Source organism: Pleurodeles waltl, chromosome 10 (genome assembly GCF_031143425.1).
Source record: "Pleurodeles waltl isolate 20211129_DDA chromosome 10, aPleWal1.hap1.20221129, whole genome shotgun sequence".
In the NCBI taxonomy this organism is placed as follows: domain Eukaryota; kingdom Metazoa; phylum Chordata; class Amphibia; order Caudata; family Salamandridae; genus Pleurodeles; species Pleurodeles waltl.
This window is the reverse complement of record NC_090449.1, coordinates 494,077,694-494,096,951: the sequence shown is the minus strand read 5'-3', so window position 1 is coordinate 494,096,951 and position 19,258 is coordinate 494,077,694. Positions and strand designations below refer to the sequence as shown.

Below are 19,258 nucleotides of genomic sequence, written 5' to 3'. Positions count from 1 at the left end.
GTTGGAAAACCTTCCAATTTGCCCAAATACCCATCAATTTATTATAATCCTAATAGATTGATGGACTGCTGAACAAACAGCGTTTTAAAAGAGCTTTCTAAAAAGAAAGTTATTTAAATAACAAACAAGAGTACACTACAGGATTTAGCCATAGCAGAGGAAAAAAAAAAAAAAAAAAACTGCCCCAGTAGACTGTGGCACGAACTTTTGAAATCTGCAATATGAAAGAATTGTTCAGATCGTAAACTTCTGGTAGGTCTGTGCCTGGAGAATCTTTTGCCATGAATTCAAGGGCGGTGGAGTACATTGCCCTGTGAACAATAATCATAGCCTTGAATAAAATTCTTCTATGGACCCGAAGCCAGCAAAGAGTCTCTCGCCAAGTAACCAAATGAGGTTTCTTGTTTTGTCCGCAAAGCAGACGATAAAGCATTTGGCAGCAGTCTGAAGAAAATGATTCCTTTGGTGGCAGCAGGTAATTTCAATCATTTAATAAAGTTCAAGTTACTTAACTTCAGAATCAAATTTCCTGGTAGAAACAGACTACAGATTGATCATTTTGTGAATTTCCAAAGGCACTAGCCTGGAACTAGAAACTTTAATGGCAATGCCACAGCACATTGGCAGGTGCAGCTCCGCACCAGTTCCGCTTGTGATGTTAGGCACGCTATAAGACCGCCAACCTCTGACTTTGGTTACTTTCTGATTTCAGTCTGTGCTTATGGACACAGTCCACTGAAACCAGAAGTGAAGTTTGCAAATGTTTCATATCTGGGATCTTATTAATGTAATAGGAGTCCATTAAACAGAATGGGGAGGAGGGTGGGTCGGTCAGGAATGTGCAGCTAAAGTCTCTACCATAAAAGGCATTACTGAAGGTAAGCAATTTGTTCGGATAGAGGCACACTCTAGATGCCTCAGCTTGTGAATGATTCCAAAGCAGTACCTCCTCAGTTAATGGGTCTGTAGAATTACTCCAACCAGGAAATCATGCAGGACAGATCAGGCTAAGTGCCCGTCCTGAAGGAACTAGTTATCCAGGCAGTAATGCTTTGTGAACATGTGAAGGGGTGCCCACATAGCAACTTGCAAAATGTCCCTGAGTGGCATATCATGCACCAGTGCAGTTGTGGTGGCAATATAAAATGGTTCTCTTTTGCACCACTTTCCTTCACTCCAAAGCAGCAAATGAAAAGTTAACCATCTAGCAGACATTCTCTGGTATGATCAATTTAAAAACTGAGAGCCCTCTTGGTAAGCAAACTCGTTCCTTTTTATAGAGGCGGGTTGAAGCATAGAAAGCCAGCGTGGTGATGGTTGCCTTATGTAAGGGAGCATAACGACCTTCAACAGAAAAGCCACCTTGTCCGAAAGACCAGTTAGTCTGGAAAGAACAAAGTGTATGGGTGCTGGGCACACAGGTTTTGGAGTTCACCAACTAGTCTAGCAGAGGCTACTGCGTGAAGGAACACAGTTTTAATAGTTAACAGGAGTAAGGGACAACTATGCATTGGTAAGAATGTAGTGCACATTAGATAAATAAGAACCAAATGTATGTCCCACTGTGCCATCAGGAAAGGAAGGTGGGAGTGCGTGGATCAGTCCTTTAAAAAAAACACGGCACAATAAGTACCTTGGAAAAGGATGGCATACATGGCTCAACATAAAAATGCAGAAAGATACGACAAACAACCGTTTACTGTAGTCACAGCAAGGCCTTGATGGGCAAATGAAAGACGATCGGGAGGATATCTGACAAACTTGCTTGCAGGGCTTGAACATGATGCAGATAGCACAAGGCAACAAACTTCTCCCTGCGCCTAGACTAAACAGACTGCCATCCTGACAGCTAGGCACCACTCTACTTCAGGCAGAAGATACAAAGCCATCAGCTGTTGCTCCTCAATCTCCACGCATGGAGCTGAAAGATGTGCAGACTCATGTTGCAGCAGCATGGAGAGGTGCGGCACCAAAGTTCTGAACAGGCAGCCGGATTGGGAGACAAATGCTCAGGGCCAGAAGTTTCAGACACCCCTCCCAGTGCGGAGACACTAGCATGAATTTGGCCTGGTCATTCTGGATTATTTTTTGTAGGGGAGGGGCTGAAAGGCCTACCATGAGTCCCAAGCCCTAAAGCAGAAGGGAGGAGTCTCCCATTGAGGACTGCCTTGAGAACTACAACACACTAGTTTTGACACTACGCGTTCTCTGCTGTGGCAAACAGATTGAGCCAGGGTTCTCTCCATTGCTGGAAGACACTCAATGTCACCACTGAGTATTTGCCATTTATGATCTTCTGGACACCAATGGCAGTTTGTCCGTCCTGAAATTGAAAGATCTTGCTGGGTTATCAGGGGGATGCCGTAAGCGTTCAGCCACTTCCAGAGGCACAGAGTCTTCATAAATGACTTACAACCCCACCTTGCAGATTTTGTCAGTGACAGCACGACTGCTGTGTGGTGATACAACTCACACCTGTTCCCCCTTGATATGAAGAACTCCTTCAATAGCACGCAAATCACTAGCAACCCCATCAGGTTGATGTGGAGGTAAGTCTCTGCTGGAGAGCAAGGCATCCAAAGATCTGAGCCTTTAAAAAAACCTACAGCTCAATTTGGACCAAAATAAGTCTACAGCTAATGAAAGATCAGAAAGTTGCTCTACTGTAAAACTTTCTCTTCTAAGGCTGCTGTTTCATCCCAGGCACCAGATCTTCATATCATTTTATCATAATAGATCAATCTGGATCATGTCAATTAGGTATGCTAGCACTATCAACTATCTGTGTTGGGACAGAAAAGTCATCTGCATGGTACGAGACCTGTACCCCTGCCCTGACTTCCCAACTCTACTTTTGTCTGGATCTGTAATTCTGATTTTTGTCATAGGCGAACATGGATCATGCGGCTGTGCCATGACATAGGCCTGTCTCATGGATTGCTGTCTTGCTGGCCCGAGAAGGGCACCAAAAGCACTATCCCTAGAGTAACTGACAGCTACCGCCTTTACCAAGAGTTAAGCAGCATGAGCGAGGTGGTGGCAGCATGCTGTTCATTGCTCAGTAGAAGTGAACAGGACCTTTTTACCCTGCGTCACTCAAGTGAGGCCTACAGGCTCACTCACCTTTATCAAAGGGGCACTGTGTGCGTAATGTACCCATGGTCTACGTGAGGTATGATTCAAGTGCTGTGCAGTTTTAACTGTGCTGGTTGTGTGCGTGCCTGGTAGGGGTGAAGCACAGGGATAAAGCAATACTGTGTCATGTATGTGTGGTTAGTACATGTACTGGGTGTATGTATGTTTGGGAATAATACATTCCATGGAATTGTAGTGCTGTGCAGTGAATGGGAGGATAAAGCATATGCTTGGTTCATGTCCGCTTGTGTGTAATAAGATACATAAAGAGTGGAGTGCTGTACAGCGTACACAGTGAAGGTGTGTGCTGGCAGCGTGCGTTTCTGACTAACACCCTGGATAAACAGAAAATCTTCAGTGGTGAAAAGTGCTTGCAGACAGTTTGCTGAATGAGTGTGTACATGTGATGTTACAGTGTATGAAGGAGACAGTACTGTAAATGCACAGTTTGACTGCAATGGTACATTGTATGAAGGATTGGCTTCCGTTTTGGGAATTCCAAGCCTGCCTGGTAAAGACATGATAAGTAATACCCCCAGGCAGGTCTGTTTATTGCCGCTTTCCTGTGAGCATGGAGGGGACACAGCGGATCTCCCCTGCAATATCAAAGGAATGCTCTTTGATTCAGTGATGTGTGAGCAGGCTGCTTCCTTTTGATACAACAGGAAGGGAGATGGGGCCGATACTAATCATAAAAGTAAGGCTAGGGGTCTGGGATTAACCTTTTGATGCATATATTACTGACTGTCATACAGGGGTGAACTTTGGTCATTCCCATGAATTGTGTTGTGGGTCGATCAGTTTCAGATTCTTGCTTGATGTGACAGACATCCTTTCAGGAGGAATGTACACTTCAAAAGAAGCAGAACCCCAACAAAGCTTCAAGGACCCAGACCCTAAATCACATTTGGTATCTGGAAAAGTATTATAGGAAGGGCGGGGGGGGGGGGGGGGGGGGGGGCTCACCCAGGAAAACCAAGACATGCACAGGAGCCTCGAACACCAATGCCTGCCTGCCAAGACCAATGTCCCCTGTGAGATGGGGGAGAGAGGTCTGGTGGGGAGCCCTACCGTGAGGACTTCCTGTGCGAGGTATGAGGATTCTTGTGGGCACAGATCAGGTTGTAAGCCTGTGAGCAGAATTGTCATTTCAGGCAACCTCCACAGTGGACAGAGCCGTGTGTGGAGTGCTGTGCAGCTCTTGCTAAGCCTGGTTTGCCATGCTATAAGGGGTTGCTTTTATTCATTCAAGGTTGGTTTGAATGGTATTTTACCAATCCAAAGCTCTAAAACTGTCTGGAGTGGTAAAAGCCAATAGGTCTGCCTTATATACTTTTATATTGTGACACCTTGATAAAGCCAGTTGTCCAGCCTTCTATATGACAACACTTTATGGTGTGATTTACCTCTGGTGTGGATGTGTAATAGGATATGAGGGTGCCACCAAAGCTTCAGAGTTGTGTCTGCTGTGTCAGACATCTTCATGAAGGGAGATGAAAAGTTGAAGTGCCCACTTCAAAAGAAGCAAGACTACAACATAAGCCTCAAAGCCTAAATTACATTTGCTGTCAGGAAAAGGACTAGACGAAGGAGCACTGTCTCATCTGCCAAGTAACCAGACAACCTGTGTGAGAAGGTGGAAGCGCTGCAAGAGTTCTTTCTAGGATTAGGACTGGGGGCCAAGCCCTGCCAGTCTCCCAAAGTGAGGGGACATCGCTCAGGAAGAGAGATGCAGAGGTTGCCTGCCAAGACCAGTGTGCCCTTTGAGGAAGAGGTGAGAACTGGCAGGAGCAAGGCCCAGTGGGGATTCCCTGTGCGAGGCATTAGGGTTCAGCTGAACGAGTTTGTTTTTGGACACCCTCATATGGGAAGAGAGGTCTGTCGTAGGCTGAGCCATGTGTTGAGCACCGTGCAGGTCTTGCTACACCAGTACCCCGTATGCCAGAGGAGGCCACTGGTAAACTACCATCTCAAGGAGCGCCAAGGCTTGACTGCGAGCCGGCTGCAGAGGCTGGAACAGCCTACACTCATATCACCATATACAGCAACAACCCCATGTGAGGAAGGATGCACCAACTGCACTGAACAAAGTCAACTTACAGCTTCTTTTTGAACAGGGACTTCCTCGGAAATCTGAGAGACCTTGACAGCGCCACTCCAGAGGGAGAGCCTGCTGCGAGTCGCCAGACCGCTGCGAACTGAGCAGACTCATGGGTGCACATTCAAAGGCACCCACAGCATCCTTGAACTTTTCTGTGCTGCAAGAGTGTGTAAGCTGAGAACTGGGCCAGTTGGGCCAAAGGGGAATTTGCTGCTAATGGTATTACAGTACCATAGACACTTTGGACTAAGCTCCTAAAAGGGTCAAAAGGGAAAACTCGAGTACAGAGTATTAGTATACATTCTCGTGTGGTCAGCAGTGAATGAGGACTAACCCTGACCACATTACATAAAGGAGGGTAGGACAGGAGCAACTGACAACTACTATAGCCCAGACCACAAGGGGGTTGTGTTACTGCATTTGCAGGTCAAATTTCCGTGTAAAGTTTGAATTAAAATACTTGTTTTTCCCTTATAAAAGTATTTGACTGGGCAATGATATATGGTTCACACTGTTTGCATTTTGAGTTCTGAGTTATGTCCACTCAATTCTATCTACATCACCAATGAGAGCGCCACGAGTGCTCAATCACAGCTATCACTTAGTCAAGTGTATTCAGGGTACTTGGCCCAGTTAAGCAGGATCCATAGTAAGTCAGACCCCAGGAATAAAAAGGCTTCAACCACCACAGTTGGGCACAGTAGCCTCTGCGTGCCCAGTGGCCCTCTGGGTTCTGACACCAAGTCTTCAAATGTATAGAATATTTGGGCCAAGATTAAAAAAAAAAATGGTCAAGTGTACCAAACACTTATCAGTCACCTGCATTTGATTACTATTTATATCCCAAATGAGCAACAGTCCAATTGTACTGCTGCAGCTGTGCTACTAGATTTGATACGAGTTGGTTAGCTTATTTAAGGAGTGAATTCTGGCACGTAAGCATAAAGGACAGCAAAGTAGAGCCAGTTTGTTATGAGATATAGGAAAGTGCCGTTTTTGACATGGTCACCCCACCTTTTTTTGTCACGGATACTGAGGTTTTTCGACTGAAGGTGCACTAAATTATTGCTAACCAGTGCCAATGCGCTTTCCCTTAAACAAGGTAAAAGGCCTAATTGTGTACAAATGGCACACACTTTAGTACTTCTAAGTCCCTAGTAAATGGTACCCCTAGTACCTAGGGCATGGATACTAAAGAGGGTCTCCTAAGGGCTGCAGCATGTATTATGCCACACCAAGGGAATCACCCCCCCCCCACCCAACATTGCACACAGCCTACATTATAGGTTGTGAAAGCCATGAGTGAAAATATGACATGGCACACTGTGCCATGCCCCAAATCACTGCATTTAATATATGCAAGTGACCCCTACAGCAGGCCTTAGAGCCCTAAGGCAGGATGCATCACATTATTTATGAGGGCATATCTGCATGAGCAGATGTGCCCCTGTGATGTCGAATTCGATTACTAGATGTTACAAGTGAACAGGGAAGGTATGTACTGGGCATTGGTCATTACAAGTTGCCCAGCTAACTGTTTTCACTGAACCCTATGATGCTTGGTCTCAAATACTTAGTCTTATTTCCAATACTAACAGTATGGATTTATTATAATGACATGCACCCAGAGGGCACCTTAAAGGTGCACCCTGTAACCTATTAAGACTTAGTGTGCTGGTTGACTCGCATCGGCCAGCCCGCCACCACTGACAGGTTTCTGATCCCCTGGAGGTCAGAGCACCTACTCGGAGGCCAGGATTAATGCCTGTTGCAGAAGATGGTATCACCTCCTCCAGCAGGATGGCTAGCAAACCTGCATACCAAGGCAAGGAATTAAGTCCCTACTGCTTTTGTATGCAACCCTGGTTCCCCCCTGCGACCTGGGAGAGAGCACCCCCTGCCCAGAAGCCCATTTGGCACCAGGACAGGTGGGAAATTAGCTATACAACAAGGTGTGTACCACTACCAGGCTAGTCACACCCCTGAGGTGTGCAGTCTGATGTGCACCACGATAGGAGGGTTCCACCACTGTTTTTGGTGGAAATAGGAACTCTGGGACAGGGTTAGGCCCACTCACAACAGGAAGTGGTCATAAGTGGTGTAGTCACCAGGGTTAAGTAGCCCACTGGCTCCACTCCAAGTGCCCCTAACTTTAGTATTTAGGTGCCCCCTGACACCAGGAACACAGATTCGATTGACTGAAGAGGAAGACAAAGAAGAGCTGACCAATGTGAGAACTGGGGACAAGGTGAGGACTTTTGGCACCAAAACCTGCCAACCCACTGCTATCCCAACAATCACAAGAACACAACTCGTCCTGCAGCTGAGCATCCTCCAAAAGCCCGAGAGGGCTGCCAGCATTTCACCAACCAGACAGCATCTCTCTTGGAGTAGAGGAATTACTTCCCTGCATCTTCAGGCACTGCCTGACATGCCCACTATTACGTTTTGCTGGCCATCGAGCCCTCAGAGGCAGCAACTTGCCAGGAGATGGCTGTTGTGTGACGAGGAGAACGGCACGAGGCGTCTACCAATCCTCAAGATGCTGCCCCTTTCAGGAACCTCACAGCACCAGTACATAAGGCACTGGAGCATTTGCTGTAACCAAAGGTGTTTGCGTGTGTCTGGTCCAGACACTACAGCCACCAAGACCAACCTGCTCACTGAATGACAGCTGAACCAAAAGTCGCCCTGCTTTTCCTTACCCTTCTGCAGATGTGAACAAGCACCATGAGCACTTTCAACGCACAGGGACAGCTGACCAACACCCTTTCCAACAGAGCTCCCCGGCCCCATAAACCTAAAACTGTACCCCCCTGACCTCAGGACCCTCAAGAACTAAGCCCCTAGCTGGGAGCTTCAGGACTTGTCCCCAAGTTCCCCACTGCAGCCTGTTTCTAGGTGCCCCCATCCTCACCAACCATAAAGCGTGCAAGGAACCCATCCCGTCCAGCAACTCTGCACCCGGATACCCCAGGGCAGGTAAAATCGAACTGCTGGTGATTTGTGACCTTGCCCCCGGCACCTGATGACCTAAAGGAGACCAGAGATTCAATTGCAAATATTTGTATGTAGTCCGTTTCTTCTCAACTGAAAGCCATTACTGCTTAAAAGCTCACTGTGTGTAATACTTACCTCACTTTGCAAAGTAATATCTCAAACAGTATTTACCTTATGTTGAAGATTGTTGGTGTCTAAAATATAAAATATATTTTTCTACAATGGGTATAAATTTTTCTTGAGCGTCATTTGACTGCATACACAATAAATGCTTAGCACTACCGTCTGATAACCCTGAGCTGCTTGCCCACACTACCAATGAAGAAAGCATTTAGGGTTACTTTAACCTCTGTCAGCCAATAAGGGTCACCTGTACTATGTGCATATTGTACACCTACATTGGTACACTGCATAGATGGCAAGTGTCCTACACTTGGTCTAGAGGTAGCTGTTGAGAGTTTGGAGAAAAAGTAAGGTGCCATGGCACTAAAAGGGCTTACGAGGATCACAGTTGAGTGGGGCATTCTGGAATTTAGAGATTAATTCAGGAGTTTTCAGGAAAGGTATTTTCAATCATGCACTGGGCAGTGGAACTTTTTTGATCTGAGGGTGGACTTCACAACTTATGGATCACTTTTCAGGCTGTCCTCAAAGTTATTCGTAAGGCTCAATTTTTAGCTTTCACTACCTTGGTCTTTTCATACTCAGCCAATCTTGCATCAGTTTTAGAGTAGAAGTTTTGATTCACAGAGCACTGTCCAAAGCAGTGGTCAGCCAATGGTAAATCTTTAATACTGTCAACACTGGTGGAGAACAGCTGAGAAAAGCGAAGTGCACCAATGAAGTGTTTCTTCTATGGGAACACACGGATTGTGGTACATGCTCTGTGCAAAAGACATTTAGATAGAAACCTTATGGGTTAGTCGTCACTAGGTCATGGAACTAGGTTCCAGTTGGGGTCACTTAAGCAACAAAAAAAAAACAAAAAAAAAAAAAAAGGGAAGGAAAAAAGATACAATTGAGTATCGGGCAGAATAGGACACTACAGACCAATTAGTGTAGTTCAGATTTGTTCAGATTAAGGGAGATATCAGACAAGGATTAAAATACTTCTCAGAAGACTGCGTGCAGAGGTCTCTCGATTAGACACCAGGAGAATGTAGGACGGAGATAATTTTACAAGTGCAGATTCAAATTCAGCCCCTCCATGAGGCTGAAGACCTAAAATATGACGTACTCCACCAGTTTTCTATTATGTTCTGTTACTATGCAGGATTTGGCAGCCATATTAATGAAAGCATGCAAAATTAGCCCCCCCACCTCCACGCCCCACCATGTTTCACTTATGAAGCTGTGAGCTCAGGCTGTAGAAATAATACTATTAGTCATGATCTGGCATGGAGGATGCAGGACAGGAGCAGAATAAAGTGAGACGTAAATAAGTTACTTGTATGTTACTGTAGTTCTTCAGTATAGGACTTTCGTAGATTCATGCTTGAATCCTTCCCCGTTGAGATGGGAGTCCCCGGTATTTTAGAAAGCAATGTCTTTAATTTTTATTTTTTTATTAAACGGACCAAATCAATCAGGTCACACCACCCTTTAGAACTATCCTGAGGGAGGCTGCTTTCCCTCAGATTTTCTAATCAATAGTGCGTACATATGGTACAACACTGAGGGAAATAAAGTTGAGCTTCTATGGAGAGGCGGGGTCGCAAGTGAATCTATGGAAGATTCCAATACTGGATAACTACAGTTACAGGTAAGTAACTTATTTTCTTACTCCAGTACTGGTTCTTTCATATATCCACATGCTTGAATCAGAATAGCAAGCAGTAAGAAGCATATTTCTTGCCCTAACAGGCAGATTCAGAAGCTATAGAGAAAAATATGCTTAAAACAGATAAAGCGGATGGTGGGAAGACAAATGGCTCACCTTTATTGAAAGAGGTGTCTTGGTACCGCCTATCCCACTGCTGCACCCTCAACACTACTGTGGATGCGGAAGTCCTGAGTGAAAGTGGGTGCAATCTTCTATGTTGCTGCATGGCAGATATTGGGTAACTGCACCCCCGTAAACAATGGCATGGAAGTGGGCATGGCTCTTGTGGAATGAGTATGCACTCGAAGGTAAGAACATAATGCGCTGGAAATCCATCTAGAGGTGCTCTGCTTTGTTAGACAACAACTTTCCCTTGGTGCACTTTAGGCCACAAAGAGCCGATTAGTTTTTAGAAAATTATTGGTTCTGTCCAAGTAGAGGTTTGAAGGTTCGGAATAATGATTTGAGAATTACAGGCTCATTAAGATTAAAATCTGACAGGACTTTAGAAATAAACTGGGTTAGTACGTGAAATGACTCTTCTCTGAACTGAAGGAATGGTTCTTGGATGGTAAAAGCCTGAATCTCGCTGACTATGTGCAAAACGAGCCACCTTCCACAATCACTTCTGTGGATGGATTCAAACCACACTTATCAATTGCCCCCGAATACTGTGTTTTGCTGCCACGTTGGAAGAGGGGGCTCTAATTGGGAGAAAAGTCCTGAACAATCCCTTGAGACATTGCTTAATGGACCTGACTGACCACAAAGATAGTTAATCGGATGATCTACAAAAAAGAGAAATGATAGCAAGATGCACCTTAATGGAAGCGTGTGCCAAACCAGATTGTGCCAGATGTAAGAGGTATGGCAAAATCTCTTCTGGAGACGAGGCAATTGGATGCAGTTTAGCAGTTAGACACCATAGACAGAATCTCTTCCATTTTAAGCAGTTGCTTTTATTATTACTGTTCACCAGTGCCTTGCCAAGTATGTGTCTGCAATCTTTAGCAATGTTCAGATAACCACATTTTTGGAACTCAGGAGCCAGGCTGATAAACAGAGATGGAATCCGGATGCCAAACTTGTCTCTGGCTCATAGTCCGTGTAAGGAAAAGCCTCCTTGGCATGGTTACCCCCTGACATTTTGCCTTTGCTGATGCTATGTTTTGATTTGAAAGTGTGCTGAGGCCTGCTAACCAGGCCCCAGCACCAGTGTTCTTTCCCTAACCTGTACTTTTGTTTTACACAATTGGCACACCCTGGCATCCAGGTAAGTCCCTTGTAACTGGTACCCCTGGTACCAAGGGCCCTGATGCCAGGGAAGGTCTCTAAGGGCTGCAGCATAGCTTATGCCACCCTGGGGACCCCTCACTCAGCACAGACACACTGCTTGCCAGCTAGTGTGTGCTGGTGAGGACAAAACGAGTAAGTCGACATGGCACTCCCCTCAGGGTGCCATGCCAACCTCACACTGCCTATGCAGTATAGATAAGTCACCCCTCTAGCAGGCCTTACAGCCCTAAGGCAGGGTGCACTATACCATAGGTGAGGGCACCAGTGCATGAGCACTGTGCCCCTACAGTGTCTAAGCAAAACCTTAGACATTGTAAGTGCAGGGTAGCCATAAGAGTATATGGTCTGGGAGTCTGTTTTACACGAACTCCACAGCACCATAATGGCTACACTGAAAACTGGGAAGTTTGGTATCAAACTTCGCAGCACAATAAATGCACACTGATGACAGTGTACATTTTATTGTGAAATACACCCCAGAGGGCACCTTAGAGGTGCCCCCTGAAACCTTAACCAACAACCCGTGTAGGCTGACTGGTTTTAGCAGCCTGCCACACTCGAGACATGTTGCTGGCCACATGGGGAGAGTGCCTTTGTCACTCTGTGGCCAGTAACAAAGCCTGCACTGGGTGGAGATGGTATCACCTCCCCCAGGCAGGAGCTGTAGTGGCGGTGAGCCTCAAAGGCTCACCCCCTTTGTTCCAGCACCACAGGGCACTCCAGCTAGTGGAGTTGCCCGCCCCCTCCGGCCACGGACCCACTTTTGGCGGCAAGGCCGGAGGAATTAATGAGAAAAACAAGGAGGAGTCACTGGCCAGTCAGGACAGCCCCTAAGGTGTCCTGAGCTGAAGTTACTAACTTTTAGAAATCCTCCATCTTGCAGATGGAGGATTCCCCCAATAGGGATAGGAATGTGACCCACCTCCCCTTGGGAGGAGGCACAAAGTGGGTGTACCCCACCCTCAGGGATAATAGCCATTGGCTACTAACCCCCCAGACCTAAACACGCCCTTAAATTTAGTATTTAAGGGCTTCCCTGAACCTAAGAATTTAGATTCCTGCAACTTACAGAAGAAGAGGACTGCTGAGCGGAAAAACCCTGCAGAAGAAGAAAGAAGACACCAACTGCTTTGGCCCCAGTCCTACCGGCCTGTCTCCTGCCTTCAGAAGAAAACTGCTCCAGCGACACTTTCCCTGGGACCAGCGACCTCTGAATCCTCAGGACTGCACTGCTTCCAAGAGACCAAGAAACTCCCGAGAACAGCGGCCCTGTTCAACAAAGACTGCAACTTTGTATCCAGAGGAGCAGATTTAAAGACCCCTGCAACACTGCACCCGGCGACTCCGACTCGACTGGTGGAGAACCAACACCTCAGGGAGGACCCTCCGGCGACTCAGAGACTGTGAGTAACCAAAGTTGTCCCCCCTGAGCCCCCACAGCGACGCCTGCAGAGGGAATCCCGAGGCTCCCTGACTGCGACTGCCTGACTCTAAAATCCCGACGGCTGGAAAAGACCCTGCACCCGCAGCCCCCAGCACCTGAAGGATCGGAACTTCAGTGCAGGAGTGACCCCCAGGAGGCCCTCTCCCTTGCCCAGGTGGTGGCTACCCAGAGGAGCCCCCCCCCCTTGCCTGCCTGCACCGCTGAAGAGACCCCTTGGTCTCCCATTGAAATCCATTGGAAACCCGACGCTTGTTTGCACACTGCACCCGGCCGCCCCCGCGCTGCTGAGGGTGTACTTTCTGTGTGGACTTGTGTCCCCCCCCGGTGCCCTACAAAACTCCCCTGGTCTGCCCTCCGAAGACGCGGGTACTTACCTGCTGGCAGACTGGAACCGGGGCACCCCCCTCTCTCCATTAAAGCCTATGCGTTTTGGGCACCACTTTGAACTCTGCACCTGACCGGCCCTGAGCTGCTGGTGTGGTAACTTTGGGGTTGCTCTGAACCCCCAACGGTGGGCTACCTTGGACCCCAATTTGAACCCCGTAGGTGGTTTACTTACCTGCAAGAACTAACATTACTTTACCTCCCCCAGGAACTGTGAAAATTGCACTGTGTCCACTTTTAAAACAGCTAAATGTGTTTTATGTAAAAAGTATATATGCTATTGTGATTTTTCAAAGTTCCTAGAGTACTTACCTGCAATACCTTTCAAATGAGATATTACATGTAGAATTTGAACCTGTGGTTCTTAAAATAAACTAAGAAAAGCTATTTTTCTATAACAAAAACCTATTGGCCTGGAATTGTTTCTGAGTGTGTGTTCCTCATTTATTGCCTGTGTGTATGTACAACAAATGCTTAACACTACTCCTTTGATAAGCCTACTGCTCGACCACACTACCACAAAATAGAGCATTAGTATTATCTCTTTTTGCCACTATCTTACTAAGGGGAACCCTTGGACTCTGTGCATACTATTCCTTACTTTGAAATAGTGCATACAGAGCCAACTTCCTACAGTCAGTAACAATGGAATTGGCTTGAGTCTGATGGGAGGATGTATTGACAGCAGGAGAAGCTGTGTACTAGTGCTGACGCGCCCACCCAGCAACCAATATTATGATCGGACAGGGCTCGGTTTTCATCTTGTTCAGCACTCTTGGAAGGACAGGAATTGGAGGAAAGGCGTAAGCAAATATTCCAGAACATGCAATCAAAAAGGCACCCCGCTCCCCCACAACTCCCGATGGTGATGTCCCCTTGCAAGGTACTGGCATTTGGATGTGAAGGAGGCCACTTGCTGCAGAGCTGGAGGTAAGCTCCCCATCCACCCAAGGATGCATCTGTTGTAATGACTAGCAGGGAGGTTTGAGGTAAAAATGCAAGGACCACTTTGCAGGGCTTGTCTACCAGTTGAGTGATTTGTCTATGAGCAGTTACTTGAATGATATCCTCGAACTGTCGCCTGCTTCCATTGGATAGCTAGTTCTTACTGAAGAGGACGCATATGCAGGTGACAGAGCATGAGACGGATACAAGAGGACATCATCCAGAGAAGAGATTTGTAAAAGCGAACTGAAAGTGACTATTTTGCAGTCTTGCTAGGGTTGTTAATTTTTGTTATATCCTAGGTGTGGGGTAGGTCATATCTAGTCTTGTATACAGTATGGCTCCCAAGAAGGTTATTCTCTATAATGGTTGGAGCACCAATTTCTCCAGGTTGAGAGTGAGCCCTAGCTTGAAAAGGCATAAAGTAGCTGTGGTAGACTACTGCCAACTGGTGGGAGCGGTCATAAACCAGGTAAAGGTATGGAAATACTTGATGCCTGTTGCCCGAGATAAGTTGGGACCGGTCTCAAGTCTGCGCCCCATATTGTCACCAAATGCCTAGCGCCAAAGGGCAAAACTCAAATTTTGAAAATGTTTGCCGGGTACCGTAAATCTTAAGAATTTTCTGTACTTTGGATGGATGTGAACATAGGCATCTGGAGGTCTAGGAAGTAAATGTAATCTCTGTTAAGGAGCTGCTATTTGTCAGAGTGTGACCATGCAAAACAATGAACTCGAGAATTGTTCTCCACTGTCGTGACTTCTTGCGGATTAAGAAGAAACTGGAATAGAAACCTTTTCCTTTCTGGAAGCAGGAACGCTTTCCATCACTTCTTTTTGAAACATGGTTCTACTTCTAATCCGAGCAAGCACAGATGTTTTTGTACTTCCGTATGAGGTGATGGGGTGTCTGTGTACAAATTAAAAAGGTGTACGGATTCAACTGTTGAGGATCCACTGGTCTATGGTTATCCGCCTCCACCGATGCATGTTGTTGGTAATTCTCCCTGGTACCTTGGATAGGGGGGAGAGTGGTAGCCAGCTGGTGGTTTAAGTCATTGCCTGTGGGAGGAGTCTTTGTCCTGTCTTCTGGACTTTTCTCTGGAGGTTGGATGTACACAGCCAATAGTTGTTGCCTCTGATGGTACAGAGACTGGATCTGTTGAGTACTGGAGCTGTATGTTAGATAGCGATACTGGTGATATCCTCCACAAAAGGAGGGTGCACCTCTTCCTCTAGTGCCACAGAAAGGCACTTTTCTGTACTGCAACGTGCCTAGAGACCTAGCCATGCCTGTGTCTGACTTAATGGTTTGGAGAACTTAAACATGATTTCCAAACAAAGCCTCTCCATCGTATGGAAAGTCCAGTATTTTTGTTTGAACCTCCGGTCTGAAATTAGTAACCTTAAGCCATGCTTGACGACGTAGAACTGCAGCCTCAACCAGTTCCCTGAATCCAGTAGAGGCAATGATTAAGGCACAATATAAAATCTGACGAAGAACACTGGCCTTCCATCAACACCTTCTTTGCTTTCCCCGCTGATATTTTCTGGAAGCTCATCCAAATACTGGGACATATCTGACCATAGTGGTCTGTCACAATGGCCGAGGAGTGCTGGGGAATTTGCAGCCCTTACAGTAGAGGCAGACATTGCCAAAAATAATTTGCCAATGTGATCAGACATCTGTCTTTATCAGGTGGTTTTGTCAGATGTGTGGAGGGGTTTTGTGATCATTTGTGCTGCCTGCGAAATGACAATCAGGTTTAGGGTGACCTGTGAGGCAGGCAGGAGCATCCTCCGGGGCTTTGTATTTTTTTTTTAAAATCCAGTTTGGGAAACACAGCAGGTACTATGGCTTGATTGCGCATGATTTTTAAGCCCTGGTTCCACACAATCACTGAGTATGGCCCTGACTTTTCTGGTAGGGCTCTTTCAAAGTCATAAAGGAAACAGTCCTGTTGAGTTGCAGGCATAGGTAATTCGAAACATGTTGCTGCTCCTTCTAAGAGGTTGTGGAAACCTATATCTTCTGGATGTGACTCAACTGGAGGTGGTGTAGGAGATGCTGGCCTAGGCAAGATGCAATTGTCCCATTCATCTTGGTGTCTGAATTTCACCTTCCTCTCTCTCTCTTCAGAAGAAATGGGTCATGTAGTGGCACCACCAGTGGAGAGCGGTGCAAAAGCAGAGTTGTAGGCAAACATGGCGGAGGAGGAAACTCGCTAACCAGGAGTAGGTACTGGAGGGAAGTGCGTAATATATTCTAGCAGACTGCACTTCAGATTTAAGAACTGACGAAAGGCATACCAAGTGTTGGTACGGTTGAGGTTGTTGACATTCTTGCAAGAAATACTGTTAATATGCGCCTTGATCTAAGAAGACTTGACACCAAAAGTGGTGACAGTTGTAACAGAAGAGACTGTGCACAGCGATGTTCTTGTTGATAGATGCTGTTGACGATCCGTCTGTTGGCAGTGCAGAAGCGGATTTCTTTTTAAGATATGTTCCCCTTTAGGTGGTGGTGGTGGTGGTGGTGAGAGGGGCTCCGAAGTCAATTTGTTTGGATTTCAAAGGGAAATCTGACCTGTGTGTCCTTTTGTGGCAATATGGTAAGTCTACAAGATGATCTTGGGTGTGGGGGGAGTGTGAGGGGGTGCTGGTGTTTTGTAGAACACAAGACTTTTTGGATGCCTTTTTTGGAGGATCTTGAGAGGTAGGAGGAACGGGAACTTCTCTAGCTCGCTTTACCAGCGTTTCAGAGGTCAAAGTGGAAGAGGAGTCACTTTCATCAGAGACAGGGTTGTCTCTGGATTTGAACATCTGCAGCCAAGAAGATGTCACTCATGGTCTTTTAAAGTCTTCGCAGAAAACATGCAACATACCTTACAGCCTCTTGTTTTGTGCTCAGGGTAAAGGCAGAATATACATTCTTTGTAAGGATAGGCAGCCTCTTCTTCCAAGTGCCACAAGGTCTAAAAAGCCTCTTAGCCCTTTCTGGTGTCTGACCTAATGAGTCATGTTGAAGCAACAAGCTGAAGAGGACAGCTTTCTATGAATGAGAGAAAATGAGAAAACTATACTTTTGAAGTAGCTGTGACGAGAAGAAAACTGAGCAGAGCTCAGAGAAGACTCCTTAGCACAACGTGCGGTGGGAAAATCAGAAGGAAAGCAGCTTCTCAGGAAGGTTCTAAAGGGGGGTGTGACCAGATTGGTTGACCGTACATTTGGTCCTTTTAATTAAAAAAAAAATAAAAAAGGAAAAATTGACTAATACGATACTAAATTAAAGTCCTAAAATGTATATTTCTATTAAGACACTGCTTTCTAAGATACAGTGGGACTCGCATATTGGCGAAGGAAAGGATTCAAGCATGTGAATCTATGAAAGTTCCAATACTGGAGTAATGATTAGCTTTAGAGTGGGTAGGTGAGAGCACTGAGAGGCTTCATGAGGGTTCAGTCAGAGCTGAAGAGAACTGACATGATTAAGGAATAAGGGTCGGGAATGGCAAACAGCATCAGAGCAAGAAGCAGGAAGGGGCAGAGTGTGGGTTAGAAGTGAGGCCTGTGGCAGTGAGCTAGTGTTGATAGTGGGTGGTAAGGCTGTTGCTTTTTGGTAGTCATGCGAAGGGACAGGGATAATGAGGATCAACTAAATTTGCGGGCAAAGATGAAAGTGTGGTATGTTGATTTGACAGTGGATTTGTTGGGCAGAGTAATAAATGCAGTTCTGTCAAATCAATACCAGAACGAAGATCACTACCCACTACATCAACAAGTGATTACTTGATGAACAAAGGTGTAAAGGAATTCAGAGTGTTACACCTTTGTTTTAATTTTCCAATAAAGCCTTACCCGACACTTCAAAAAGAAGTCTTTGTAGCCACCCTTCAGGACATAGAGCTCAGGGTAGCTCAGTGCTGGATAGTCATTATTTTCTCTGTCCTTTTCACGTACAAAACGACACCTGGGGTAAAGAGGGAGATTAGCACTAAAAGGTTAGTCTGTGCACTAGGGTAATGCATTATAAATGTTCCAATCAGATCAGTTAACATCCTGAAACACAGCTAAAGCAGAAATGTTAAATAGCAGGAGACTATATTGATACTTGCTACACATGTAATGACTGGGTCTGGATGTGGATAAGAAATTATTGTACAAGCCTTACTTCTGAATCTATTACGTTGAATCCAATAAATTTCACAGTAGAATGTTGGGTAGAAACTGAGATATGGCAGCAATAACAGATTTGCGATATACTCAATGAAAGTATGTCTGTATTGGCTTGGAGCCTTAGTAAAGTATTAATTGTAGCATGTAAAGTAAAGATACTTACCATTGTAACTCCTTTTGTTGTGGAGACTAATGGCAGATTCCTCACTTTGTGAATTTCCTCAGAAACCAGACTGGATCTGGAAGATTTTCCATAGCAACTCCTTTGCACACTGGTAGGGAGAGCCTTGCAGCTCCCCGTTGGGCAAGTTCTGCCCTGGATGGGACGCCGGGACCACTATATTTACAAAACGTACACACTCAGTTTCTATCTAAAAACTTTGTCAAAGCAGTTGGACACGGAACACACAAATTACAATATATCAAAAAGCAGTTCTCTAATTTTGGGAACTTAATTAGCTTTTAGTTCACTCTACAGAAAGGAGAGGATGACTGATCTGTGAGGAATCTGCAGCTAAAGTCTATACCAGAAAAGGTGTTGCTAAAAGGTAGCTTTTTCTTCTGATACTCTTAACCACAGATTACTCACGTCCCAATAGATACCAAAGCAATACCTGCTCAGGTGACGGGTCTGTGGAATGACCCAGAATTGTCAAGGATTCAATAACTCTTCCACTGATTTCATCTGCAGTACTATATTGCTGGTTCTTTATCTAAATGAACTTATTGTATACATGGCTAGACTAATTATGGACACTAGCTGCATTCGGCAATAAAGTGTTCTTTTAATACAAAGTTGAAACCTATACTTCGCATGGACAGCAGTTTGGGTTAACAACACCACCACTTCTGACTTTGTTCTGGTGTGCTCCACACCATCCTACAAATCCACAACACATTAGAGCTAGGATCCAGGTATTCCAAACTTTAACCAGGGTTCTCAGTGAGCGGCTTC

At 45.7% G+C, this 19,258-nt stretch overlaps 1 protein-coding gene across 5 annotated transcripts in view; it reads right to left on the bottom strand.

Annotated features, from left to right (window-relative positions):
* The window catches only part of CDC25A (cell division cycle 25A), a 179,736-nt gene that overhangs the window by 14,990 nt on the left and 145,488 nt on the right, over window positions 1-19,258 (bottom strand). For all 5 annotated transcript variants that reach the window (XM_069210821.1, XM_069210824.1, XM_069210823.1 and 2 more), the window contains exon 16: window positions 17,986-18,097. In XM_069210821.1, the coding sequence (XP_069066922.1) occupies window positions 17,986-18,097 (112 nt within the window). The remainder of the gene's footprint in view (window positions 1-17,985; window positions 18,098-19,258) is intronic.